The 24,038-nt window shown below is 44.8% G+C and overlaps 8 protein-coding genes across 10 annotated transcripts in view; 3 read left to right on the top strand and 5 right to left on the bottom strand.

Moving 5' to 3' along the window:
- Nucleotides 1-86: 86 nt before the first annotated feature.
- Nucleotides 87-840, bottom strand: LOC117564075 (transcription initiation factor TFIID subunit 10). Its single transcript, XM_034242701.2, has 3 exons — nt 504-840; nt 297-446; nt 87-235 (listed from the first exon to the last, which is right to left on the bottom strand). Exons 1-3 carry the CDS (start codon nt 750-752, stop codon nt 128-130), a joined length of 507 nt encoding a protein of 168 aa, XP_034098592.1. The 5' UTR covers nt 753-840; the 3' UTR covers nt 87-127.
- A 124-nt stretch (nt 841-964) lies between these two features.
- On the top strand, nt 965-2,965 carry LOC117564074 (KIF-binding protein). Its single transcript, XM_034242700.2, has one exon. The coding sequence runs from the start codon at nt 1,085-1,087 to the stop codon at nt 2,855-2,857; it is 1,773 nt and encodes a 590-aa protein (XP_034098591.1). The 5' UTR covers nt 965-1,084; the 3' UTR covers nt 2,858-2,965.
- LOC117564073 (cilia- and flagella-associated protein 44) lies at nt 2,959-10,906 on the bottom strand. Its single transcript, XM_034242698.2, has 8 exons — nt 10,749-10,906; nt 8,709-10,691; nt 8,011-8,655; nt 7,843-7,950; nt 5,547-7,167; nt 4,473-4,895; nt 3,940-4,164; nt 2,959-3,879 (listed from the first exon to the last, which is right to left on the bottom strand). Exons 1-8 carry the CDS (start codon nt 10,850-10,852, stop codon nt 2,959-2,961), a joined length of 6,030 nt encoding a protein of 2,009 aa, XP_034098589.1. The 5' UTR covers nt 10,853-10,906.
- Nucleotides 10,907-11,055: 149 nt separating this feature from the next.
- Nucleotides 11,056-13,822, bottom strand: LOC117564822 (SWI/SNF-related matrix-associated actin-dependent regulator of chromatin subfamily A-like protein 1). Its single transcript, XM_034243744.2, has 7 exons — nt 13,001-13,822; nt 12,456-12,946; nt 12,248-12,398; nt 11,964-12,128; nt 11,619-11,901; nt 11,367-11,561; nt 11,056-11,310 (listed from the first exon to the last, which is right to left on the bottom strand). Exons 1-7 carry the CDS (start codon nt 13,702-13,704, stop codon nt 11,116-11,118), a joined length of 2,184 nt encoding a protein of 727 aa, XP_034099635.1. The 5' UTR covers nt 13,705-13,822; the 3' UTR covers nt 11,056-11,115.
- A 262-nt stretch (nt 13,823-14,084) lies between these two features.
- On the top strand, nt 14,085-15,933 carry LOC117564823 (F-box/LRR-repeat protein 15). Of its 2 annotated transcripts, none has more exons than XM_034243746.2 (2): nt 14,085-14,983; nt 15,042-15,489. In XM_034243746.2, the coding sequence occupies exons 1-2, from the start codon at nt 14,211-14,213 to the stop codon at nt 15,223-15,225; spliced, it is 957 nt and encodes a 318-aa protein (XP_034099637.1). In that variant the 5' UTR covers nt 14,085-14,210; the 3' UTR covers nt 15,226-15,489. The 2 variants fall into 2 exon arrangements, with proteins under 2 accessions (XP_034099637.1, XP_034099638.1); XM_034243747.2 differs by having other exon boundaries at nt 14,087-14,983; nt 15,352-15,933.
- Nucleotides 15,934-16,803: 870 nt separating this feature from the next.
- LOC117563606 (geranylgeranyl transferase type-1 subunit beta) lies at nt 16,804-19,582 on the bottom strand. The gene is made up of 4 exons (XM_034242001.2): nt 19,338-19,582; nt 18,996-19,107; nt 18,636-18,786; nt 16,804-18,006 (listed from the first exon to the last, which is right to left on the bottom strand). Exons 2-4 carry the CDS (start codon nt 19,103-19,105, stop codon nt 17,101-17,103), a joined length of 1,167 nt encoding a protein of 388 aa, XP_034097892.1. The 5' UTR covers nt 19,106-19,107; nt 19,338-19,582; the 3' UTR covers nt 16,804-17,100.
- Nucleotides 19,583-19,683: 101 nt separating this feature from the next.
- LOC117563608 (probable 39S ribosomal protein L24, mitochondrial) lies at nt 19,684-20,725 on the top strand. Its single transcript, XM_034242005.2, has 3 exons — nt 19,684-19,862; nt 19,979-20,132; nt 20,186-20,725. The coding sequence occupies exons 1-3, from the start codon at nt 19,779-19,781 to the stop codon at nt 20,689-20,691; spliced, it is 744 nt and encodes a 247-aa protein (XP_034097896.1). The 5' UTR covers nt 19,684-19,778; the 3' UTR covers nt 20,692-20,725.
- A 321-nt stretch (nt 20,726-21,046) lies between these two features.
- LOC117563607 (uncharacterized) overlaps nt 21,047-24,038 on the bottom strand; it is a 49,930-nt gene continuing 46,938 nt past the window's right edge. Inside the window, exons 1-7 of one of the 2 annotated variants that reach the window (XM_034242003.2) lie at nt 23,313-23,797; nt 22,985-23,251; nt 22,507-22,907; nt 22,101-22,286; nt 21,454-22,036; nt 21,264-21,395; nt 21,047-21,204 (exon numbers count right to left, since the gene is read on the bottom strand). In XM_034242003.2, coding sequence (XP_034097894.1) covers nt 21,850-22,036; nt 22,101-22,286; nt 22,507-22,907; nt 22,985-23,251; nt 23,313-23,411 — 1,140 coding nt within the window. In that variant the 5' untranslated portion in view covers nt 23,412-23,797 and the 3' untranslated portion in view covers nt 21,047-21,204; nt 21,264-21,395; nt 21,454-21,849. Of the gene's footprint in view, nt 21,205-21,263; nt 21,396-21,453; nt 22,037-22,100; nt 22,287-22,506; nt 22,908-22,984; nt 23,252-23,312; nt 23,798-24,038 lie in introns of those variants that run through there. The other variant, XM_034242004.2, reaches the window with a different exon arrangement.

A 24,038-nucleotide genomic window follows, 5' to 3' on the forward strand; every position in this document is an offset into this window, starting at 1 on the left:
GATAGATGTGTTATCGGTTGCAATCAATTACTTTCCAAACAGCTGTTCGTAAACTGTTCCCACTTCAAAGAAAACATATGTTACTGTTGATAGTTTGTTTATTTTCATTCTTACGCTACATTAGAAACTAGACAAAATATTGCGGTTTACGCATGGTGATGCCATGATCAGCCAAAGCAGGTACCAAATCCTCCATTGCCAACGTGTACTTTCGGTCCTTGGGATTCTTCTTGTCCTGCAGGTAGAAACAAATTATGAATTTTCTAGAGTCTTCTGGCAATATTTTGCGTATTTACCTTGCTTGAACTGTGACCGCTGGAATGTTGAATGTTTGTTGTGCGTGTTTTGCAATGCTGCAACGCATCGTTGGTAATGTCCGCAATGAACTTCTGTGCCGACACCGAAATCAATCGCACAATACGTGGATCAACAGTGTTGAACCCAGACTAAAAAAATGTAATAAATTACTATCACTTTCGGAAACTTTACAAATTTGTTCTTACGCTTTTTAGTATATGCAACGTCAACGCATCGGGCATAGTGGGCGTGTAGTCTTCCAGTTGTTTTAACAATTCCTCCATATCTGCATCTTCAGTCGATGCAGGGACAGCTTCCACCTCTACAGTTTCTTCTTCCTCTGTATCGGACGCAGAGAGGTGGGCATCGAAATCCTTGCTCTCCGTATCGGTTTCCGCTGCTGAAACTTCACTTTCGGTCGACGTTAAAATCATATCTTCGCCATCAGAAGCCATTTTATTAATATTTATTTCACTTTTATTTGCGTTGCCGTGACGCTGTGTTGTTTTTCACTTTGTGTAGATTGTGATAGTGTGACCGAAGTTTGGCATGCCAAAAATACCACATATCGAATGGCCATCTGAAATAATCGCTTAAAATACCGAATAGCACATATCGAACCTGAGCTGACATATCGAATTCTCTGGTCTCAAATAATCGATTTATGGATTTTGTTTATATGCAGCAGCTGCCAAGGTGACGTGATGTGAATAGTTTGTTGACCGGCTCTGCATTTGATTAAATCACTAGTAAACTGAATTAAAAGTACAATAAAATAAGTAGCGTCATGTCTGTGATTCCTAAAGAAGTGCTCAGCGACTACAAGGAGTTGTTCGAGCAGGCGAACAAACTAGTCGAAGACGAAAGCAAATCGGATCCACCCACTGATCCATATCGCTCCCATTACAAGGCGCGGGATGTGCTGCTAACGCTCAAGAAGCTGCTTGACGATCAGCTGGTGTCGCTGCAGGCCAGCGAAGCAGATGGCGGTCAAGAAGAGCTCATCTACAAGGCGATGCTTGGCTTTGTGCAACGAGACTTGGGACGCATTTACATATTCACCGAGGAGTCATCGGAAGGCGAGAAGTACTTGGTGCGGTGCTTGGAGCTTCTGGAGTCACACAAGCAACGTCCGGAGTGCATCATTGCCTACATGGGTGCCATCAATGAGCTGAGCATTGTGCTCGGCTCCAGGCAGGAATACAAAAAGGCTGCCGATCTGCTGCTGAAGGCGGAGCAGAGCTACCAGGCATTTAAACAGAGTGGAGAGGTTGCATTGAACTTAACAGAGCTGCACACTCCAGATGAAACTCCTGGTGGAGGCAACCAGGAGCTGGAGAACATCTATACGCTATGCGGCTTTTACTTGGCCCAGATGTATGGCCACATTGGGGAGCCGGAGAAGTCGGCGCAATGCTGTCATCGCACCTTGTATCGCCAACTACAGTACAAGACATATGATCCCATAGACTTCGCTTTGAATACAGCCACATTGTCGCAGTATTACATTGGCAAGGATCGATTCAAGGAGGCGCGTCATCATTTGGCCGCTGCCACCATCATTATGGCGGAGCATGAAGCGACAATGTTGAAGCCCGAGATGAGCGAACAACAGCGAGCGGATTACACAGAGACCTTCAAGCATCGCTATGCGGATGTGGCCCGTTGCTGGGCCAAATACGGACTGAGTTTGCTGCAGGTGTCCAGGGAGCGTCTGCTAGCAGATGACGATGAAGACGAGGATGGCAATAAGCTAAACAAAGCCACTGCTCAGCTGGCTTTGGAAGATCAGGACTATCGCTTTGTTGATCTCGATTTGGCTGCCTGCGAGCGTCGCGTCAGCTGCGACTTTTGTCTCACCTTTGACGATGCCAAGCTCGTGTTTCACTTTGTCAACGAGTGGCTGGATGTGGCCAAGGATTACTACAAAGCGGAGACGGAGGCCACCGAATATGCCAAGATAATGCAAGACTTTGCCGAGGCATACGAGGCCATCGCCTTCTTCGAGGACAATCCCGAGAACCAGGCGAAGATGCAAAAGCGTCGAGCCAAGTATTTGGAAGATCTGCTTGATCTACTCGACCCCGTGTTCTATCTCAAGATCTGTCGCGAATGCTGGTATGTGGCGGGCACGGCACATGCTGCTGTGACGGACATACGTCTTGATAACATGAAGGCGCAACAGTCGCCGACGCCCGAGGAGGTCAAGAAGGTGAATCAGAGTTGCCTGAAGGCCATCAAACACTTTGAGAGCTACGCCAAGTCTTATCTAGTCGATAACACTGAGAAATGGCGCAGCAACATGGAGCTGTGCGAGCAGCGTTTGATGCTCTTTGCGCACTTTCACATTGGACGTCTCTATTACAAGTTGATTTGCGCGAATCCACAGCAGCAGCTGGAGCAGCTGAATCAGTGTCTTCGATACTACAAACGCTTCAGCGAAGCTTGCGCCGAGCACAAGGAAGCGTCGCAGCCAATGCATGGCGAGATTGGCGTGGTGCGTGAGATGCTGGAGCTGCTGCCCCTGAAGATTATGACGGTGAAGCGCAGATTAGAGTAAACAACGCAGATTGGAATAAACAACTCTTTTTAAGCTTTACACATTATGTATTGTATATTGTTAAATATATTAGTCCATGCAATAAAAATCGTTCCAAGTTCTCAGAAAGGTAATCCCGTCTTTGCCAAGGGCTTCTTGCTGGCAATGCGCACCGAAAGAGGTGACTGGCAATTGGGTGTTTTGTACTGGCGACGTTTGAGCAGCGCCTTCTGTATTTTGCTGCCCACTTGCGCCAAAGGCAGCGCAGTCACATTGTCCAGTAGATTCTCCTGGGCATGCTGCAGCGTACTCGACACCAGCTCATCCACATTGATGGCACGCGGATCCGCCATCGGTTCACGTTCCAGCACATCGACAATCATGCGCACAGTTTCATCTGCCTGGAATTCCTCCAGGGGCAGCACTTCGGCCAGCTCCTTGAACATGTGCAGCACAATGAATTGAGTTCTGTTGACAACCTCACAAATGCCCTTGGTACACAACGCATCCTTGGCATGCTCAAAGATGCCTGAGATCAACTCCTCGGTATTCACATCCGAGCGTTCGTAGTCAAAGACAGCGACAACCTCCTGGAACAGTTTGCGCATCTCCTCAGCGCTCATGTGTATCAAATACTTCTTGGGCACAATGCTCTCCAGATGCTCCGTGATGCACTCCGCAATGCGATCCGTGTAACGACCCTGAAAGCTGTAAGCAGCCTGGCACAAATATAACGACGAACGCTGTGCAAAGCGACGCACATGATCCGGTGTCGTGTGGCGTCCAAAGAACTGATTGAAGGTCTTCTGCACCAGCGTGTGCACGCGATCCATGATGAAGTCATCGGGCATGGGCGGCAGCATGTAAGCCTCTACATTGAGTATGGCCGGACAGATCTCTGCCTCGGCTGGCATTGGCGTCAGCTCATTGAGAGCGGGCTGCTGTTGTTGCTGCTGCTGCTGGAGTTGTTGTATGGGATCCAACTCATTGATCTGCAGTGGTTTCGCCTTCAGACGCAGCGTGCAGATCTCGCGTTCCAGACACTGTTTAAAGAGAATCTCGTTAATCAAGTGACACTAGAAATAAGGTGTAGTGACTTTTACCTCGATCTGCTGAAGCAGCGCATTCTCAATCCCCATCAGCTTCTCAATGTCGTAGTTCAGATTGAGCACCTGAGGATTAGCCCACTTCTCGTAGTTGCGTTCCTGCACATCGAGTATGTTGTCCAGCACATTCTTCTGCTCCAGCAGCACCGTTTGTAAGTTCACCTTCTCCGTGTTCGTCTGCGTCTCCTGCACCATCTGCTCCTCGCAGCGGGAGAGTTCGATCTAAGAAAGGATTTCATTATTAAATTGTAATAATGTATAATAACAAGCGATGGATTATGTTAAAATAGGTTTCAAAGCTACAACTGGTTCGTGTCTTCGTTTAGCACTAGTTGAAATACGTGCTGTGGTTTGTGTCTTAGCTTAACGAACAAATACTGAATGACAAGTTCAAAATAGCTTTTAATTTTTTTTTTAAACTACGAATTAATAAATTTCATGCAATGTTGTACTTATCATAAGCGAATGATCTTGTTGTTTAAAAATAAATATATTTAAAACAAATTATTTCCCATTTCCCCTTTACTTACCTTGCGCTCCTGCAGCTCTTTTTCGAGTGCTCTCATCTCATCCTCTGCTGTTGTTTCCAGCTCAAAGACGTAGCGTCGCAACACCTCCTCCTCCAGCTCATCCAGATTGATAATCACCCCAAAGCGCTTCATCTGCGCCTGCTTAATCTCCTCCTCCAGTCGCGTAATCTCAAAGCGCATGAATTTAATGTCACGATTCATGCGACGCAAGTGCACAAAATTGATGCGATGCCAACGCTTCGTGGCCTGAGTCTCCTCATGCAACTTCTCGGCGCGGCGACGCAAATCGATCAGCATATCCGCATCGAAGAGTATCGCCTGGGACACATCCCGGAAGTCGTGCCCCTCATGAAAGTGCTGCAGCTGATCCATGCGCAGCACTGTACTGACCTGCACCTTGTTGATCTCTTGCTGCCTGTTGCGCTGTACAAAATGGAAAGTTTTTTTGACATTGATCAGTTAACGATAAAATCTGGTTTACTTTATGATTGGTATTACCCTCATGCTGGTACTTTTTTAGAGTAAAGTTTATATTAGGAATGAACTATTGTAATTTAACTCTTCCAAGTAAAGCAAAATGTTTTTGAGGTACATATGTAGCTCTATGACTAATTGATCAATCGTGTTAAACTTCAAGAATGTAATCATCCACTTAATATTCTTTAATATTCTATATTATATTCTATATCCTCTACAGCATTAGGCAGCCTTTAGCCGCATGTTCCTATGTTTTATATACTATAGTCTGATATTAATTATTTCAAACTGCTTTTCCTTACCTAACGGTACCTGCACAGCCCAAATTGTAAGAGCTAGGAGGCTGCACTCTTTATGTGAATTAACAGCAGTTGCATTAGTTAGCTAATATAATTTAACATTTTGGAATTATTAAGATTATTAAACAGTTTTTCCTAAACTCTACTTTCTGAGCTTAAATATTCTAAACTGCTTTTCCTTCCCAAATGGTAAGAGTTAGGAGGCTTTACTTGAATTAAGAGTAGTTGCGTTATGTTAATTACAGATTTTTAACATTTCGTTTCATCATCCAAAAGTTACTCTTAAAATTCGACTCACCCTAAACTGGAGCAGCGTGTTCTTCTCGCGCTGATAGACCTCCTCGTGGTACTTCATCTTGGTCTGCATCTCGGCAATCTCGCGACGCTTGCGCTCCACATCGGCCTGGTTCTCGAGGAGAGTGCGCTCCAAGGCGTGACGATCTGCCCGCATAACAAAGGACCATTCATAGAGCTGGCGTTCCAGACCCGTCGGGCAGGTGGCCTCATCCAAGCGTATGGTGGTCATGTCCAGGGAGTCAACACTCTGGGCATCGGCGCCCTCATCCTCACTGGACGAGGACGACGATGACGAGGACGAAGACTCCTCGTCGTCGCCACGCACTCGCTTCGGCGGTCGCCACTTCTTCTTGAAGATACGACGCAGAAAGTCGTAAAACTTGTGCCCCTTGATGGCGGTCATGAAGGCCACCTGCAGTCCGCTGATCTGTTCATTGATCTTATCGATGGCCTTGCGCAGCTCATCCAGCTGCCGATTGGTGGCATTGATGATCACCTGCAGTTCATTTCGTGTGCCCATCGCATGTTTGGCATTCTGCAGCAGCTGTGATTCAATCTGTTCGCTGTCGCGGAGTATATACAACTCCTGATTCAGGCTGATCATGAAGGCGGTGAGAAACTCTGCGTTCAACTTGGTGTGAAAGCGCGCCACATGCAGCTTCTCCATCTGCAGATCGAAGAGACGCACCTGCTCATCTACATGGGCAATGATCAACAGCTGCTCCACCGTCAGCAGACGCAGCCAACGATGACGCATCTCCAGTGCGAATGGAGCGTTGCCCTCCTCATCCAGCTCATAGTAGGCCAGTTCGCTGGCCGGTGGCAGCTTGCCGATGAAGGCGATGAGTTCCTCCGGCGGCAAAGTACTGCTCAGCTTGGAGATTTGCAGCGTGTTGAATTTGACCACTTCCTGTATATCGGGATTGTCCATGGCGGCCATTTCATACAAACTGATGTTGTCCACTGTGCGCTTTGGCTTCTTGCTGTTTATCACCTCATCCACAGTTGCTTCCAGGTAGAGTATGTCATCCACATTGGCGCCACAGCCGGGCAAATGGTGCTCGATGAGATTCAGTTCGGGATACTCCATTTCCAGGTCAATCTCATTGATGTGCTTCAGCTGCAGGCGATTCACCTCCGGCAGATACTCGTGAATGCGCTCCAAGCGATCGCGTTGCTTCTGTATCAACTCCATGAGATCCTTCTTCTGGTCACGCATCAACATAACGCGCTGATTGAACGCGTCCAGCATCTCAAAGTATTGCTCACGACACTCCACAATCTCAATGTACTTTGCTGTCAGTGTCTCTGTTGTCTTTGGTTCGTAATCCGAATTGATCTTCAACTTGTAGTCGCCCAGATTTCGTTGTGCTTCGGCAATTTTTGCATCATCCTCGGGATGATTGCGATTGGGATCGGGTTTCTGACGCTCCAGCTTGTCCCAGTCGAAGATGCGTCGCACCTCATAAAGCTGCCGCTTGCGATAGCGTTGCAGCAGTCGCATCATCTTTCTGCTGAAACGCGGTGTGATGCTCTTTGGGTCACGGCCGAAGAAAAAGGTTTCCGGTGGCGGACCGGTTATGGAGTCCTCCTTCTCCTCATAGGCAATCACTTCGGTTAAGCTGTAGATAAGTGAACGGAGTTAGTTAAAGTAACTGAAAAACAACACAAAAGCTGAAAAAGTATCTTGTGCGAACTGCCCTGAAAAGTAGGCAACAGAAAATATGACGAGCAAATAATTTGATGTATGAAATATATAAGGTATAATTGATTAATATTTGCTTTTATTACTAAGTCCATTGTGTAATTTACTCTATTAGCTATATCTTGAAATTAAAATGTTAAATTCTAAAAGAAATAGATTTGTTCATCATTCCTTAGAAGTGAAAATAACGATTTGCTTTTAATTTGGGTATAATCAAATATAATAATAGCAAATGGAATAATATAAAATAAAATACAATATAGTAAATCAAAATCAATCATAATTGTTAAAAAAAAAAAAATAATCTCTTTAGGCGAAAGTTCTTATAACAAAAAATAATAATATCGGACAATTTATATAGTTGATGGGCTCTACTCAAAATTATTAAGTGAAAATTTTCGTGCTTCAAATGCATTTAACTTAAGTCAGATTTTTAAAAAATAACTGTCTACTCTTACACTTCCGGCTGATCTGGTATTCGGTCATCAATGCGTCTGCTGCTTGTTGCAATTATAAAGTAAGTAGTTTTATATATATTTCTTGTTTAAGGGTTAGAGAAGTAACTAAACCAAGCAAGAGCGAGCTGACTTACCGCATGTCTTGCTCCCTTTTAAGACGATCCTCGATGTCGAGTTTAATTTGCTGAAACTCTTCGCCCAAAGTCTCTAAGCGAAACGTGGAAACAGGTTCAATATTAGCACTACAAAAATAAAACAAACTTAATAAAATATAACAACTTTAAACCAATTCCAAGCCTTACCAAAGCGGCGTTATGGTAAATGGCACGTGGTCGAGTTTCTTGAGAAAGTGATTGTAGAGCTTCGAGTGACCAACTTGAGCAAACTCCAGATCGTAGGCAAGATCCTCGCGAACATCATCCAGCTCGGCTTGAAGTTCATCGCGTATTTGTTGCGTGATGCGGGGATCAAGCAGCAAATCCTTGTCGTGCACCCGCAATCCCGCAGGCAACTCATCATTCCTGCGGACTATTTCAAAGTAGACACTCTGCAGAGCACCAATCTTGGCCAGAACATCACGATCATGCGCCTCGGCTGCTTCCTGCTGTCGCTTCAACTCCGCATTGATCTTCTCCTGTTCCAACGAAGGCGTCTCCGGATCAACTATGTCCTCAACTGGACCAATGATGGGCATGCGTGGCAAGGACTTCATCAGCGAATGTCGCACCACCTTCGGACCATTCCAGTTGTACAGGAAGACGTTGCCATCGTAGCCCACAGAGACGAGATGTTTGCCATCGTAGCTGCTCATGATGCAGGGAATGATGCCCTTGAGTGCATCGTGCATGGGATAATGGCGATAGTCGGCGAGATCCGTAAAGTTCTCAGGATTGAAGTGATTAATGCGCAGACTCCCATTCATCATGCCAAAGAGGATGAACTCATCGCTGAGGAAAACGGAGAGTAGTAAGGAAGTCGAAAGATTAATCGAAGTACTTACACGATGAGGTAGGAGTGTATCTCGATGTCATCGGCATCCGTGATGAGCGTACAGAAGCTCGGCTCTAGTACATCGAACTCCAGCTCATAGATGTAGCCAGCATCGTAGCCAGCCATGGACACCCAGATGGTGTTGCGTTCCGTGTAGCGCAGCCAGATGATGCGATTGGGAATGCTGGGAACGTGCAGCGGCTCCTCTTCCTCATCTGGTTCCGAGTCAGCTAAAGCACTCTCCATATCAATCTGTAGACCGGGATTCGCCTTCTTTAGCTTCTCGATCTCACGCATCTTGCGCTCGCGTTTCTTCTCCTTGCGCTTCTTGATTTTCTCCCTCCTCAACTCGCGACGAATGCGACTCTTAACCGAGACGAAGCGTGTGCTACGCAAGCGTGTGGCATCGGTGATGTTGTAGGACAAATAGGTCTCCTCGTCGCTGACATTGGTGCGTATGTTGTACTCATAGACCTCGCCGGATTTGCAGCCAATGAGCACAACTGAGTCCTGCTCCTCATGCCAGTAGAAACAATTTGGCACAGCTTTGAACTCTACAAAGCCCAACGGCTGCAGTTTCACCAGCGAGTTGGATGGATTATTACTCAAGCAGTAGATGAACATGCTTTTGTCCGCGGAGCCAGTGAGCAGCAACGAACTGGAGCGATTGATTGTCAACCGTGTTATGGGAGCTGTGTGCGCTTTAAAGGCGTTGACTAGATGCATCGAAGCCTTTTTGGGATCATTCAAGTCGAGGAAGATGTGCCGCAGTATGCCATCCTCAAAGCCAGCGACCATCTCGGTACCCAACCTTGAGATCTGTGTGTCCATCCACAATATGTCCACCCCATTCGCTGCAAACTGTTTCTCCAGCAGTAGACGCTTCTCCTCATAGTCGTAGACAAAGATCTTTCCGGTCTCGGAGAGCGCCAACATATGCGGCGACACTGGCGACATTTGGGCAGCTAAGACTCGTCCGCCTACGCAGGAATAGAGCTGCTTCGGCTGCCTGGGAACATCGTAGGTGTTGATGTCACAGAACCAAATGCCACCGCTGCCATCCTGAGCGTAGTAACCAAAATCCTTCTCCTCAAAGGGTTTAATCTTTTGCATGGCGCGTATTTCGACCTCGGAGATTTTAAACTCATAGATCGGATCGATTTCGACAAACAAATCGTCCTCCGGCGGATCAGCAATATCAACAGTCTCCCAGTACCAAACACGCACATAGCCATCCATGCCCACAGTCGTCACCTCGCCGTTCTTCATCGTAATCCGTGTGATGGGCTTCAGGTGACACGGTTTTCGACCCTTGCGGCAGATCTCAAACTTAATCAGTCCCGCCTCCCAGAGCAGCATGTTGCCCCAATCACAGCCAGAGATGACATTCTCATCGGGCAACATGTACATGGCGGAAATATCACTGAAATCCGTCTTGCCAAAGCGTCCCAAGTCACCCTTGAGCTTCAGTCCGGTAAAGGTATTCGCCATCTTCCAAAACTTGATGTGACTGAGACCCGAGGAGCACAACAAAATGGGATTGTATTCGGAGAAGTGCACGAAGAGTATGTTGCTCTGAAAGGATTTGGCACGCAGCACAACTTCAGCGCGTTCCCAGCGCCAAATGGTGATGATAAAGTCCGGATAACCGGCTTGGGAGGCAAACAGCTCACCACTCGAATTGTAGGAGCCGGCAGTGAAGCACGATTTGGCTGCACCTGTTAACTTGATGCGCACATCGTGCGAGGGATACTCGTAGATGAAGATGGTCGGCTTGGGACCGTTCTCGCCCACAGTGAACAGATCCTTGTACTGTGGCTGCTCGTTTTTGGTAATGAAGCCAATGCCACAGCCAAAAACAGTCTCTCGAAAAGTCACCTCTCGACGCGAGATGCTGAAGTAGTGCAGAAAGTTGCCAGAGACAAAGATGAGTGTGTCATCGTCCACGAGAACCAGATTGAAGAGCCGCTTGCAGTCGTAGCCAAAGGAATGTCTGCAAAGGAAGTTCGTGATTAACTCAAAAGGTATTCCATATTTTGCTTGCACTTACTTCAGCTCGATGATCTGCTGCGTAAACGAGATGCCGTAGTCGTCATCGCCCAGATCCTCCTCCTCGCCCATAAGCTCCACATTGTCGCCCAGTGAGGAGTCCATGTCTTGACTTATTTACTATATCTATATTTAGCTTGACTTTTGAGTCAACACGAAAAGTTCACATGACTATTTATTATTATTCGACTTGTTGCCAGGGAAGCAAACAGGACGAATTGAACGTGGAGCATGCGCAGTGAACGCTTGATGATGATTAACAACTAAATAACACTTACAGATGCAACTTATTTAACAGCAAATATATTTTAAATTCATTTACAAACAGCACAATTTATTAATATAATTACATAGGTAGAAATTAACAATCAACACACTAAATCCTTGAAAGCATCATCATCGTCTTCATCGAAAAATGCGGCAATATCCTGCGCAGAATCCACGTTGTTGTTTGACTCGGTTTTTGCTGCTGTGGCTGGCGTAAAGTATTGCTTTAAAGTTCCAGCTGCCGGTGAAGCTGCTCCAGATTTAGCAGGCGAGAAAAACTCTTCCATCTTGTGGGACTACAAAGAGTACAAGTTATTAAAAGGTCTCTTATGTTGCATGTTTTATATCCTACAATTGTGGGCGCTGTTGTGTGCGTTGCCTTCTGCAAATTCTCCGCAAAGATGCCCACTTTGCTGAGCACCTCCTGCTTGTTTTTCAGCATGTTCCAGATGGTGTCGTCTGCTGTTTGCGTGGCCATTAAATAGCGACACACCACCGGCTTGGTTTGGCCTATGCGATGAGCTCGACTCTCCGCCTGCGCCAAAGTCTGCACAGCAAAATAACTTATGTAACATTTATATATTTATTTATTAAACTGTCTTACGCTTGGATTCCAGTCCAGCTCAGCGAACACAATCATCTCGGCAGCCGTCAAAGTGATGCCAGAATTACAGGCCTTTAAGGAAAGCACCGCCGCCTTGCAGTTGCTTTGCTTTTGAAACTTGTCTACATAATCAGCTCGCAGATCGCTGCGCGTTTGACCATCGATGCGTATATAGTTGACCCTAAGACCAGTTAAACAATCACTTATGGCATCCAGCATCACACGATGATGCGCAAAGATTATAAACTTGACTTTCTCCTTAATAAGTGTTTTGAGATAGGCGCTGCAATGAAAGCAATATAAATCAATTGGATATGACAATTTAAATATTTTTTGTAACTTTACCACACAGCGCGTGTTTTGACTTCTGCTGTGCGCGCATAGAAACGCAGCAAGACTTCCTCGCGAGATCTGCCCTTGGCAGACTTCAGCTCTGAATTGAGATCCTTGCAAGTCGTCTGAGCATTCTCATCTGTCCAAACCAGCGCCGGATCAAGCACAACTGTCTCACTGCGAAAGAGTACTTTAAATTAATATAAGTTGGAATAAAAGCGTAAAGTCTATTAAGATTCTAATATTACAAAAACAGTTAAATTAAAAACGGTTGCTTAAACCATTTGTTGACTTACCGATTCTTCTCGGCCAGCTGCGGCAAAACCTCCGCCTTGGTGCGACGCAGCATATATTTGAGCAGTAAAATAATCTTAAGCTCATCCAAATTCGATTGACCATTCGCATCCCAGCCAAAGTTTGACTGCTTGCCATCGCAATAGCGCGTGGCTGAAATGAAATATATACATTAATTTAATGGAAATAAACTAGAGACTAACTACTTACTAAATTCCATAAAGTTCATGAAGCGACTGTCCACCAGCTGCAGCTGCGTGAACAATTCAAGAGGACGCGATAGAGCTGGCGTGCCAGACAACAAGATGACTCTTTTGGCTGTCTCCGCTAATCGCTTGGCCACCGTCGTGCATTTGGCTTTGCTGTTCTTCAGTGTGTGCGATTCATCGTAGATGACAATGCCAAACTTACGCTGCGACAACTTTTCCATGTGACGCTCCATCATGTTGTAGCTGGCAATCAAGACCTGCGCCTCGCCCACATACGTTTGATTATTAGCCAGCACCTGGACATAGTGCAACGGCACCGCAGGCAACAACTCGGCAATGTGACGAGCCCAGGCATCACGTGTGCTGGCCGTGGTGCATATCAACAGAGGCCAATCGTCCTTGAAGTAATCAGCCACGGCCAAAGCTTGATATGTTTTGCCCAAGCCCATTTCATCACAGATCATAACTCGACCTTGCTGAGCAATGGCAAAGCTGCGAAGTAAAATATTTTGTAGAAGAGTTGGTGAAACAGTGACATGAACTTACCAGACGCCCTCCTCCTGAAACGGCATCAGTTTCTCGGCCAGCGTGGGCGATATGGAAGCCAATACGCTGCGTTCGAGTGGCTTTGGCGTTTGTTGACACAGGTCCATGACTTTCTTTGGTATGCTGCCGATCACCACATGCGGTTTCATGTCACCCACATGTTGCTGCAACGCTTGATAATCCTTTAAATCGAAGTCCCAGATGCGTGTGTGACTATCATACGATTTGGTGGGCATCATCTTAAAGACTTGAATGAGTTTTTCGTGGTAGGCCGAAGGTTCTACCGCGAATCTGTGGGCACTGATCAAATAGATACGACAGGTCACAGCTTTAATGAAAACAGGCGCCAGGTTGCTGCTACTCGCGTCCTTCTTCTCTGGACTGAGGCTTAAAGTGGGTCTACTTGGTCCTCCATTGGGACGCTGATAGGGATGCGCTGAAGCACGGCTCAGTTCTCGATTACTGGTGGTTTTGATTGCCTTAAGAGCATTCAGAAAAGCTGAACTCTTGTTTGTGTTTAAGCTTCCACTTGTTGCTGCTTTATTGTTGTTACTTTGTGGCGGGGAATTGTAAAACTTTGCTGCTGACTTGGCGCCCAACTGTTCGTTGGCATTTGTAGTGGAAGACGCAGCCTTTTTGGCCTGCAATTTAGCTATGGCAAGACGTCTCTTTTCGGCAATTTCAGCGGAACTGCAAACCGACATTTTGTGGGCCGCCAATTGTTAAATAATGTCAAATTTATTTCACTTCCTAGATAACTGAATATTGAACTGCAAAAGAGCGCAAATGCGTGTGGATTATCGGCAATCGTTTATCGGGTATTGCTTGCTCTGTATTTGTGACGTCAGATGACGAAATTCATCAAAATCGTTTTCTATTTATTTAATTTTTTTAGCATCTGCGTTAATTAGCTGATAATTGTAATTAAAAATAATATGAATTAGGAGCTTACTGTGCTTTTTTGCAATATAACCATAACGCATTTATTCAAAGCTCAGGTACTATCGATAATTAGTTTGCTTGCAAGTTATCGGCGTGGTGAAAAACTCGCACGATAAACGTGACAATCTTGTCAATGCATTTGTTCTTGTGGCGCCTGCGTAAATCAGCTGTTCATTTGTAAACAACATTCATTGTGTGTTGCTGCTGTGTGCTAACTGCGTATAAAATACAATTTAATAGTTGCAATTGACGCAGTAATCACGTAAGCATGTGTACGCTGCACATTGAGGAGGAGACACATTTAGCTGTCATGGGCAGCCGCAGAACACGCACTCCCAGCCCCATGATGATGCTGATGTCAAGGCCACATAACGGAGAACTAACGCTCTTCGACATTAGCTGGGAGGATGTGCTCATACCACACATGTGCAGCCTGCTGTCACTAAAGGATCTCTTCAATTTGCGCAGTTGCTCACGCACTGCTCTGCGCTTTGCTGAAGCGGCGCTGGAACGCCGACAAGAACTTCAACTCTCCGGGAATAACACAAGCAATATCGAGCACGCTTTCAAGGTGATGGCCCGCTGTTGTCGTCGCCTGGAGCACCTGCATTTGGCCCGTTGCAAGTGGCTAACCGACGAGCTGCTGCTGCCGCTGCTCAACAACAACAAACAGCGTTTGAGCGCCGTTAATCTTAATGAATGCATCAACATCACGGCACTGTCACTGCAGCCCATCATTGTCCAGTGCAAGGAGCTGCGAGTGCTGAAACTCTCCAAGTGCCAGTGGCTGACGACAGGCGCTGTCGATGCGCTGACGCTGCATCAAAGCAAACTTGTGGAGTTTGACATCTCGCATTGTGGCGCAATTGGCGAACGTTGCCTGATCATCTTCTTTCGCAAACTCAACAAGCTGACGATTCTATCGCTGGCCAATACGCCGAGTGTCACGGATCAGGTGCTCATCCAAATTGGCAACTATTGTCGCGAGCTGGAGCACATTAATCTGATTGGTTGCGCCTCCATCTCGGACTATGGCGTCCAGTAAGTACCACAAATATATTCGTCTCGTTCCGCTGCATCCTCTTAGCATCTCTTTCAGCGCCCTCGGCGTGCATTGCAAGCGACTGCAGTCGCTGCTCATTCAACGCTGCCACCGCATCACGGAGCGCGCCTTGGCGCCACTGCGTCAACAGCGGGTGCACATTGATCGGCCACGTGCCCAGAATGTGGCTGCAGCCTACAACTTGAACGATTTCTATCCCAGCGATTTTCTTATTTACTAGTCGAGTCCCAACAACAACCACATCTTCTCCCTTTTCTCCTCTCTTTCTCTCTCTCTTTTTACCACGCTCTCAACTCTTCTCCGCCTGTCTGTCCACCCCACCTCAACTGCCAACTGCCAACTGCAGCGCTTTAACCCGCAGCTGCCCCCAGCTCCAATCGCTAATGGTCCAGCGTTGTCCACTGGTCACTGAGCGCGTCCTGGCGCCGCTTCGTGGACGCCTTCACATCGATCGGCCCAGCATGGGATACAATCTGCCCGCCATGCAGCATCGTCTCTATCTGCAGGTCTGAGAGAGGAGCGAAGACTGGAGGCTATACGACGAAGGAAGCAAGTCATCTGTAAATATTGTTTACTGTACAGGCAGCTGGAAGGAAGCCAAATTAGCCAGGGATTGCAAAAAGCCATAAGAATAGAAATATATATAATCTTAATTTTATGCTGTGCAATTTTTATTAACAACTCATTATTTACTATCATTTCAGATATCAAGAAATAAGAGTTTTAAGTTTTTATAAGAAATGTACAATTTTTCGTAGTTAACATTAATCGAAATTTGTATTAAAATTGATCTATACTTTATGCACTTAATCAACCTAAATTCATAGTTAGCAATAATTAAAATTATAGTACAATTTATGTAAACCTTATGGTCAATTTCCCAAGCAACATGATTCATTGGAAAAGCAATGCATATCTAAATATCTGCAATGTACATACATATGTTTTAAATAACTGCTGTTATTGGGCTTTGTCCGCATTGTTATTAAACTCTGACAAAAGGAATGTTAATTTAAGCAACAATAAAGAAATTATAGTCCAAATTAAATGCTTACTTTTTTTATTAAGGTGCACGCGCTGGAATTACTAAGTTCAAATCAAAAGAAATCGCCTTTTAAATTGTACCCATTCAGCATTTAACTCAAATTTTAACTTTGAGTGCAATTCACATGCAACGATCACTCAAAGAGAGTTTTGACTTTACGCTCAAATTTGCCACTCACAGCGACTCAACTTACTCAAACTTTTACTGCGTGCCAAATTGAGCTTTGCTGCTTGCTGCTCATTTCTGTTCGCCTGTTACTTCGGCTGGTGAATTTGACATTTTACACCGGCTGTTGGAGTTCTGCGAGTCGCAAACGCACACATGTGCACACTTTACACACACACACACACAATATGCAATATGCACATACACACACACTCAAGTTTAGTTGCAGTGCTTGTTGTTGCTTTACACAAATTGCCTTAGTTTTGTTCTGGATGGGTTTTTTTTTTATTTTGTAGTGTTGTTGCTTTTGTAATGTGTAAAAGTACTTTTTGTTGTTGCAGTGTGGGACTTTTCGAACGCCAACAAAATAATAAATTGCCCAGATGAAATGAGCAGCAAGCCGCTAAATTCAATTTTATGCGCACTCACAATGCAATTGACTGACAAGTTGAAATCAGTGAATTATAATTAAATTATAATATCGCACACGTTAAAATCAGATTTTCCCCCCAATTAAAATGCAAAAATTAAGCGTTGATTTTTAGTTGTTTGTTTTAAATTATATATGCGCGTTTTATTCTTAAAATTCTAACCTTAGCCATATCTTTGCCACTTCTCTTTACAATTGTAAATTAACAATTTAAGACTACGAATAGACGGACGATGCGGGCTAAACACCAGCAATAAATAAAATAATGGCAATTCTCCAGCATTTTTGTTTTCAATACATATAATTATTCAGTTAAAAATCCCACAACAAATGCCAACTGTTTTTGCCGATGATTAAAAATGTTCAAAAAGCATTCTTAGCAAAATAAAATACTTATTATAAGCGTACAATTAGTTTACTTTTACATAGTGCATTGTTAACAAACATCTTTCCCATCATTGTGCTGATATTAGAGGCGAACTCGAGGTAGTCTTCTTCGTCGTCGTCGTTGTTGCTGTGGCATCTCCGCTGCCATCGATACTCAGATGGCTGAGGCCATTGTTGGCCCTCCAATGCTCGTGCAACTGCTTCAGATGCGCATGAGCAGCCATCGAGAAGTTCAGACTGGGCATGACAGCGTTGAGACCCGGCTCCCCGGTGAAGGCGAGACCACAGAGGCCGAGGTACGTGTGAAATGGATCTGGTGAGGACTGCGGCCATTTGGCAAAGCCGCCAATCAGTTTATCCTGTGTGCTCAAGATGTATTCCCGATTCGCAGCATAGTCCGTCAACTCGAAACCGTTGAGAATACGCAGCGAGGCGCCAATCCAGAAGGAGTAACAAGTGTCCACTGGTTTATTGGGACGACCCTGGAAACCATCCACTTGCCGGAAGACAAGCCAGCGTTTAATGCGCTCCAAAGTCGTCGCATCCAATCGGTCGAGTTGGCCACTCAACTCGAGGGCAGCCAGCGCACAAAATGTAGTGCCTCCATGGGCTTCACCCTCCAGCTCCTGGCTGAAGCCATAATCGTAGCGCAGACTGCGCATAATAAACTGAAACATGGACTCCTTGTTCACGCTGCCCCAATAGTCGAGCATGTGGCAAATGGTGGCAGCACAGTAGACGAAGCGCATGTCATCCTCGCTGCCATTGACGCAGGCACTGAAGCTGCCATCGGGACGTTGCACCTCCGCGACGCCATCCACGATGCTCTTGCGATCGAGACGGGACAAATCATCTCCCAGTGTCACCAGCACTGCGATACTAGTGTAGGTCATAGCGAGATGACCCCATTGATACTGTCGCATGCATTCCAGCACCTTGGCGTCGTCTGTTTGTGGCAGCATTGCTCGACAGCCCTGCAACCAAGAGAGTAGAAGGTTAATAGTATATGATAATTATTAAATATAAATGTTAATTTTGATACAAGAAAATGTGCATACTCAAAAATCCGCCTATATAAATTAATTCTTCGATAATGATTAACTTTAAACTAATAAAAATCAAAATATTTTTATGACTAAGGTAATTAACCTGACAATGATATGGAAAAGTGAGAGAGATAGCGTTATTGTGCAAGATAAATGGTATTCCCTGCAAAGTGGTTATGCATGTTGCTGATAAACCGACGGCGTCGGTGATAAGAGACGACAGCGTCTCTGGTTGCTGCGCAAATACAACTCAAGGTAATAAAATTATGCATAAGAATGAATTGTTGTTCCAGTAACTAAACGAAGCAATCAGTGCAGGTTCCGGTTTTGTAGTTAACTCTCTTGAAGTTGGCATAAATCATGAAGGAACATTAAATCTTAATATGCTTCACTGCTCTGTGTAAATCTTGTGCTGAAGTTCGCGTCCGACTGCCGCAGCGTCTGCTGTAGCGCCACGTAAAGCGATAAGTTTGTTTGTATTTGCTTGCTATTCAGCTTGTTTGTTTATCGTATCTGAAGTGAAGGAAGTTAGTAGGTTGACAAGTATTTATGCTCACCATAAAGCCACCGCATTGTTTTTCATCGGCGCGTGGCACAACCAAGCCACCATAGGTCCAGTTGATGATGTCCTCGCGCATCTGTGGCGTCACCAGGTTCAGTGAGTTGAGCACATCCAGTCCACATATGGCAAAGAACACAATGGTGCTCCTGTTAAAGGGAGAAAAGTTCAATTAAGATGAGTTCGTAGGATACAATCGAGTGTGCTCGACTGTGAAATACACGCTTTAAAGCTGTAATTAAGCTCGTGTTTATTCCTTTATACCGGTTTACAAGAGTATCGTCCACAAAATGCATGTTTCTAGCTCTCATAATGCCAGAGTTCTGGGACGCACAATCAAAAAATATCCTTTACTTACCTGGTGCTATCATGCGAGGACATGCGTGCTGGCAACAAGTGGAGGAAGCGCAGCAGGTTCTTGGCGTGCTTGGAGAGCAGCACGGGCTCGGGCTCGTTGGCATCCGTCATATCTACAATGTGGTACGAGGACATGTTTGATTCTGTTTACTTATCACACACACACACACACAGCTCTTTCTTTCAATTGTTTATCTTTTTATCAATGTATTGGTTATGACTAAGCGACGTCGCTGTTGTCGTAATTTCTTTTTATTCTCTTCGAGGTGCTCTCAGCTTGATAGTAAGCAACCTAATGAACGTGCACTAGGCACGTGTATACAGTTAAATAGTCGAACATTACCTTTTTGTTATTATAAGCCGGTTTTTTGCATCGCTCTCCCGTAATTTAAGAAAAATATATTGCAGATAGCAAACAGCACAAGCAAAGACGCTGCCTCTTCTTTACGCTCTGTGTATAGGTGATTTATGATAGTGTTAGAATTATTCCTGCAGCCCTGGTAATGCGATGCAACAGCTGATTTGCTTAGCTAAATTTTTGCTATTTTTTAAATGAAAATGATTATTTTAATGTAAACAAATTTCACCGCTTTCTATTTCTTTCAATTTAAGTAAGAACAATAAGTGTTCCTAACAACTTATCAAGCAATCGAGTTATCGATAATTATCGGGTGCAGTTAAACCTTTGCTCGTTATGTTGTGAATGGCAAACAGCTGTTAGGCGCACCGCATTTTAAGTTTATTTTGCTGTTTTCTTCAAAAATAAAAAGAAAATCACACAAAAATGCGGATCACACAGTTTCTGGCGAGTAAATTAAAGAACTTCTCCAACCTGCCCAAGGAATACATAGAGCGCAGCAAAAAGCAGGCAAGTAATCAGTGCAATTGTAACAGAAAACGAGTGTTGACCGCTCACGTAACAACTGCGCTGCTTTTGGAATGTTTACTGTGCTTAAGTTTTAATTATTACTGAAATACTTACAGGTGTATTGGCAAACGCCGAAAGAAGCAAATTATCTTCCACGTACCGTTGAACGCAAGCGTTATCGCTACACCACAAATCGTTCATGGACTGGACACTTCAGGCAACAAAATATGCCCGGCACTTCCCGGCGCAAAGTCTTCGTGGAGCCAATTGGTAAGTGAAAAGTTGTCTCCATCACATCCACTTTAACCCTTGAACTTTTGTAGAGGACTGGAGCTTCTTTCGCGGCGATCGCATTGAAGTGCTCGTGGGCAAAGACAAAGGCAAGCAGGGCATTGTCACCCAAGTGATTCCCGAGCGTAACTGGGTAATTGTCGAGGGCATCAATTGGCATTATCGACGAGTTGGGGCCGAAAAGGAATTCCCCGGCATAATCATTAAGTCCGAGTCTCCACTTAACGTAACCAAAGACATTCGTCTGGTCGATCCCTCTGATCTGCAGGGCACCGATTTCGAATGGCGTTTCACCGAGGAAGGCGAAAAGGTTCGCGTCTCAATGCGTTCGGGTCGTATTATCCCTATTCCGGAGACAAACAATCAGACCTACGACTACAAGACTCCCAATGCGTACATAGAGCGGGAGAAGGACACAACAGCTGCTGTTGTGGGTGAGATTACCTTCCAGCCAAAGTTGGCCACCTTCGAAATGGACATTATGGAGGAGATGGGCATCAAGGAAGAGCGCACGCCGGCCAAGAGCTATTGGTACTAATAGCATAACTTGTTTGTTTGTTTAAATAAATATAAAAGAAAAAAGAAATTAAGCATATTAATTGCGAAAGAGATTGCCTCCGAAAAAGCTGTCTGTTATAGCACAGAAAATGCTTCTCAAAATATGTCAAAATGTTATTAACAGCCTAATAACATTACAGTTGCGCGTTAAGCCTGCAAGCTTAACAGATGCATACAATGTTTTTTTACAGAGCTGTTAAATTTAGCAGTATCAACGGCTATCTATATAAATAGTTGCAAGCAAGGAAAATTGATGAAAACAAACAGTTTGGTTTGAAACTTGTAGCAAATAAAACTTATTTATTAAGTTCAATAAAATGATGCGGCCCTATTACTGACGATCCAGCAAACGAGCTTAATAATTATGCGATTTAATTTCGTAAGTACATTCAATGCCTTCATCGGCTAAATTTAATCTAATCTTTGCAAGCTTCTCTTGAACTCGCAAAGGTGTATTGGTCTTCCAGGTGGCACAGGCAGGATCGGTGCAATACTAGGGATGCAATCACAATTGTAAAATGATTTTAAAGTAGATTCGCTAACAACACTCACTTCATTAAAAGGTTCAACTAATGAAATCCACTTTTTTTGAATATCTTCTTCATGCTTCAAGAAAGCTAACCCTTCCTCTGCGCTTATTACATTATTGTCTATACAATTGTAACTGGTTCGATCATTGGAATACTAAGAATTAAATCAATTTCTTAAATTGTTTTAAAGTTGATTCGATAAGGACACTCACATTTCCAAGACAGTGCACAAAAACAGCGAAGATAACAAGCCCAAATAATATTGTTTTCATTTCGATTTGCACAGAGTCACGTCTTTCGAAACACTGAAGATCTTTCGTCTTGAATACACAACAAATAAATTAAAACGCATTACTCTTGGCTTATCAAAATAGCGACACAAGCTGAGATGATCTTTGATTCATTGGGCATAACTTTTCGCAATCTACAAAGCGACCAATTCCAATTTGCATTGAGTAATAATTTTAAGACAGTCTAATCAAATCCTCTTGCAAATTATAATATAATATTTTCACACTTAACATTAGGTAATAAATATTTCGTTATCAGTAAAAAATAGTATTCATATTTATTGCTCTAAAAAGTAGTTGAAGAATGAAAAACGTAGCTCACTTGCGTGCCGCATTAAAGATTTCCTCGCGATGTTCCCGCAGAGTCTGCGCTAAACGTCTCACCGCCTGCTCTGCCTTATCAAAATCTCTGCGTAGAGTTTTATTAAATGTCTCATAGAGCCAGGTGCAAGTCTTGGACATGCTTGATTCGTAGCTGTTGAAAACGCGACTCGTGTGCTCGTAACTGTTAAAAGAGGAAGGTAAAGGGTATGAGAAGACAATTTATTTAAATGAAATGCACTACTTACCGCGCTGCATTGGAAATATCTGTTATTAAATAAGTATTACAGTGATTGACTGCCAGCACCTGGCGATGACTCATGTACCTAAGTTCCACGTGGGGCAGCGCTAGTTGTGCCGCCTCCAGTGACGTCAGCGATGCGTGCAGTAAGCTGCGACAATCCAACGCTGCCTGCAGCTTTTGCTTGGGATCGCTAAGGAAAGAAAGAAAGAGATGAACATAAACAATATGGCGGCTCATGCAGTCTGCTGCTATTCACATCGAAAGGATGGCACAGTGTTATCGAAAATGTAGCTGGCAGCCATGGATTATCTATATGTTCCATGCAGTTGGCGACAATTAGAGTAATCGATAATATTGGCATCACTCCTTTTTAAGTTATCGAATTTGAAAATCGAGCGTTAAGCACTTACATTAGCTTGTTGAGCTGTCGCCACTGCTTCAACGCCTGTGTTGCCGAGTTTGCTGCAGCGCGCAATAGCGTGCCACAAATGCGCCACTGTTCCATGGCACTTCCCAGCTTGTCACGCGTGTCGCGCGCCGACTCCAGCTGCTCGTCGATGCTCTCCTCAAGGCGGGTCATATAAGTGCCGCCGCTAATGTAGGCAATGATGCCATCCTGGTTCACATAAAGCTCATTGAGTTCGGCATAACTAGCCGAGAGCGTTTTAACGCGCTGTTTCGTGTGTTCAAGCAGTTCACCATAGTAACGTATGCTAAGTAAATAGAGCGCCGATTCGCTCAGATTGGCAAAGAAGTCCTCGTGCATGGAAGCCTTGCGTGGATCGCCGATTATGCCCAGATTATGCGCCAGCTGTAATTACACACCAATAAAAAACACAAACAATAATTATAAGTGGGGGCCATTAAGGCGCGTTAATTGTTACTCACCTGGGCCAGGTCATTGGTAGGCGTATTGGCGACAATTTCATTGCCTGTGCTCCGTCCCCCGGCCAAGGTCAGTGGCAGTCCCTCTGGCTCGTCACGAGCTGTTTCGGTCTGCATTACTTTGGGCATTCCCTCCAGACCGAGCATGGCATCGCGTTTCGCCTGCAGATGCTCGATCCAAGCCTCGGCGGTGGCCAAACGTGGACCCGGACAGCCGCCCTCCACTTTGCTGATCTGTTCATCCAACCGCACATATTGCCTAACAATATTCTACCGAAAAGTAAGCGATAAATTGGAAATTTCATTTCAGTTAGTTGGTCAGGTAAATTACCGTTGTGTTGGCGCCGCCATTTTGTTGCAAAGACAACGCTGCATTTGGCACCTGGTCGCCGCTGACGCTCGTCTCCATGGACGAGCCGCAGCCCATCATGCGAGTACAACAGCACTGTCTATAACTGCCACAAATAATGCCAATAGCAAGAGTGACATTTTCGTCAAACCTTGCGAGAAGAGCAAGGCAAGTGAATTTCAATTTTGTTCAATCACGTCCGCGTTCACGTTCGTTCACGTCCGTTACGCTCGCCTGCCACACGTCGAATGAGAGGCCATTGTCCGCCCGTCCGCCTTTTGTCCAGTTACGACAACAACAACAACAACAACCACAAAGTTTTCGCGTTACTTGTCAAGCACAAGCCAAATATGCCACCAACTCAGCTCCCTCCTCACATTTCGCCTCCCCCCTTTGGCTTTCACTACTTTCGAGCTATCCATTCATTTGTCCATTCATCGCGAACCACTGCCATTAATGCTTATTAGTGGGGCGAAGGGTCATGGGTGAGGCGGGTGTATAAACAATTTATATTTGTTTCGCTTGCATGTCGCTGATGTTGTGAATTGGCGCACATACTCGTCGATTTATATAGTAAATTTGACAAACAAGCAGCGAACAATAACAAACAACAATCGACACAAAAAAAAAAAAAAGAATAACAAATTCTAACAGCTGCTTGGCAGAAAACACTAAACAGAGTCCAAAACATTTGTTGTGACATTAACT

This window comes from Drosophila albomicans, chromosome 2L (assembly GCF_009650485.2).
Source record: "Drosophila albomicans strain 15112-1751.03 chromosome 2L, ASM965048v2, whole genome shotgun sequence".
NCBI classification, from domain to species: domain Eukaryota; kingdom Metazoa; phylum Arthropoda; class Insecta; order Diptera; family Drosophilidae; genus Drosophila; species Drosophila albomicans.

Excerpts from the sequence above, each read along its gene's own strand:
- LOC117564075 (XM_034242701.2), bottom strand. The coding sequence starts at position 752 with ATGGCTTCTGATGGCGAAGATATGATTTTAACGTCGACCGAAAGTGAA. Across the intron at positions 447-503 it reads CGTTGCATATACTAAAAAGC|TCTGGGTTCAACACTGTTGA; the intron begins GTAAGAACAAAT and ends ACATTTTTTTAG. Across the intron at positions 236-296 it reads GCGGTCACAGTTCAAGCAAG|GACAAGAAGAATCCCAAGGA; the intron begins GTAAATACGCAA and ends TTCTACCTGCAG.
- LOC117564074 (XM_034242700.2), top strand. The coding sequence starts at position 1,085 with ATGTCTGTGATTCCTAAAGAAGTGCTCAGCGACTACAAGGAGTTGTTC.
- LOC117564073 (XM_034242698.2), bottom strand. The coding sequence starts at position 10,852 with ATGGACTCCTCACTGGGCGACAATGTGGAGCTTATGGGCGAGGAGGAG. Across the intron at positions 8,656-8,708 it reads ATACACTCCTACCTCATCGT|CGATGAGTTCATCCTCTTTG; the intron begins GTAAGTACTTCG and ends CGTTTTCCTCAG. Across the intron at positions 7,951-8,010 it reads TTTACCATAACGCCGCTTTG|TGCTAATATTGAACCTGTTT; the intron begins GTAAGGCTTGGA and ends TTATTTTTGTAG.
- LOC117564822 (XM_034243744.2), bottom strand. The coding sequence starts at position 13,704 with ATGTCGGTTTGCAGTTCCGCTGAAATTGCCGAAAAGAGACGTCTTGCC. Across the intron at positions 12,947-13,000 it reads TTTCAGGAGGAGGGCGTCTG|CTTTGCCATTGCTCAGCAAG; the intron begins GTAAGTTCATGT and ends TTTACTTCGCAG. Across the intron at positions 11,311-11,366 it reads ACACAACAGCGCCCACAATT|TCCCACAAGATGGAAGAGTT; the intron begins GTAGGATATAAA and ends TACTCTTTGTAG.
- LOC117564823 (XM_034243746.2), top strand. The coding sequence starts at position 14,211 with ATGTGTACGCTGCACATTGAGGAGGAGACACATTTAGCTGTCATGGGC. Across the intron at positions 14,984-15,041 it reads ATCTCGGACTATGGCGTCCA|CGCCCTCGGCGTGCATTGCA; the intron begins GTAAGTACCACA and ends CATCTCTTTCAG.
- LOC117563606 (XM_034242001.2), bottom strand. The coding sequence starts at position 19,105 with ATGACGGATGCCAACGAGCCCGAGCCCGTGCTGCTCTCCAAGCACGCC. Across the intron at positions 18,787-18,995 it reads TCCTCGCATGATAGCACCAG|GAGCACCATTGTGTTCTTTG; the intron begins GTAAGTAAAGGA and ends TCCCTTTAACAG. Across the intron at positions 18,007-18,635 it reads AACAATGCGGTGGCTTTATG|GGCTGTCGAGCAATGCTGCC; the intron begins GTGAGCATAAAT and ends TCTTGGTTGCAG.
- LOC117563608 (XM_034242005.2), top strand. The coding sequence starts at position 19,779 with ATGCGGATCACACAGTTTCTGGCGAGTAAATTAAAGAACTTCTCCAAC. Across the intron at positions 19,863-19,978 it reads TAGAGCGCAGCAAAAAGCAG|GTGTATTGGCAAACGCCGAA; the intron begins GCAAGTAATCAG and ends AAATACTTACAG. Across the intron at positions 20,133-20,185 it reads AGTCTTCGTGGAGCCAATTG|AGGACTGGAGCTTCTTTCGC; the intron begins GTAAGTGAAAAG and ends GAACTTTTGTAG.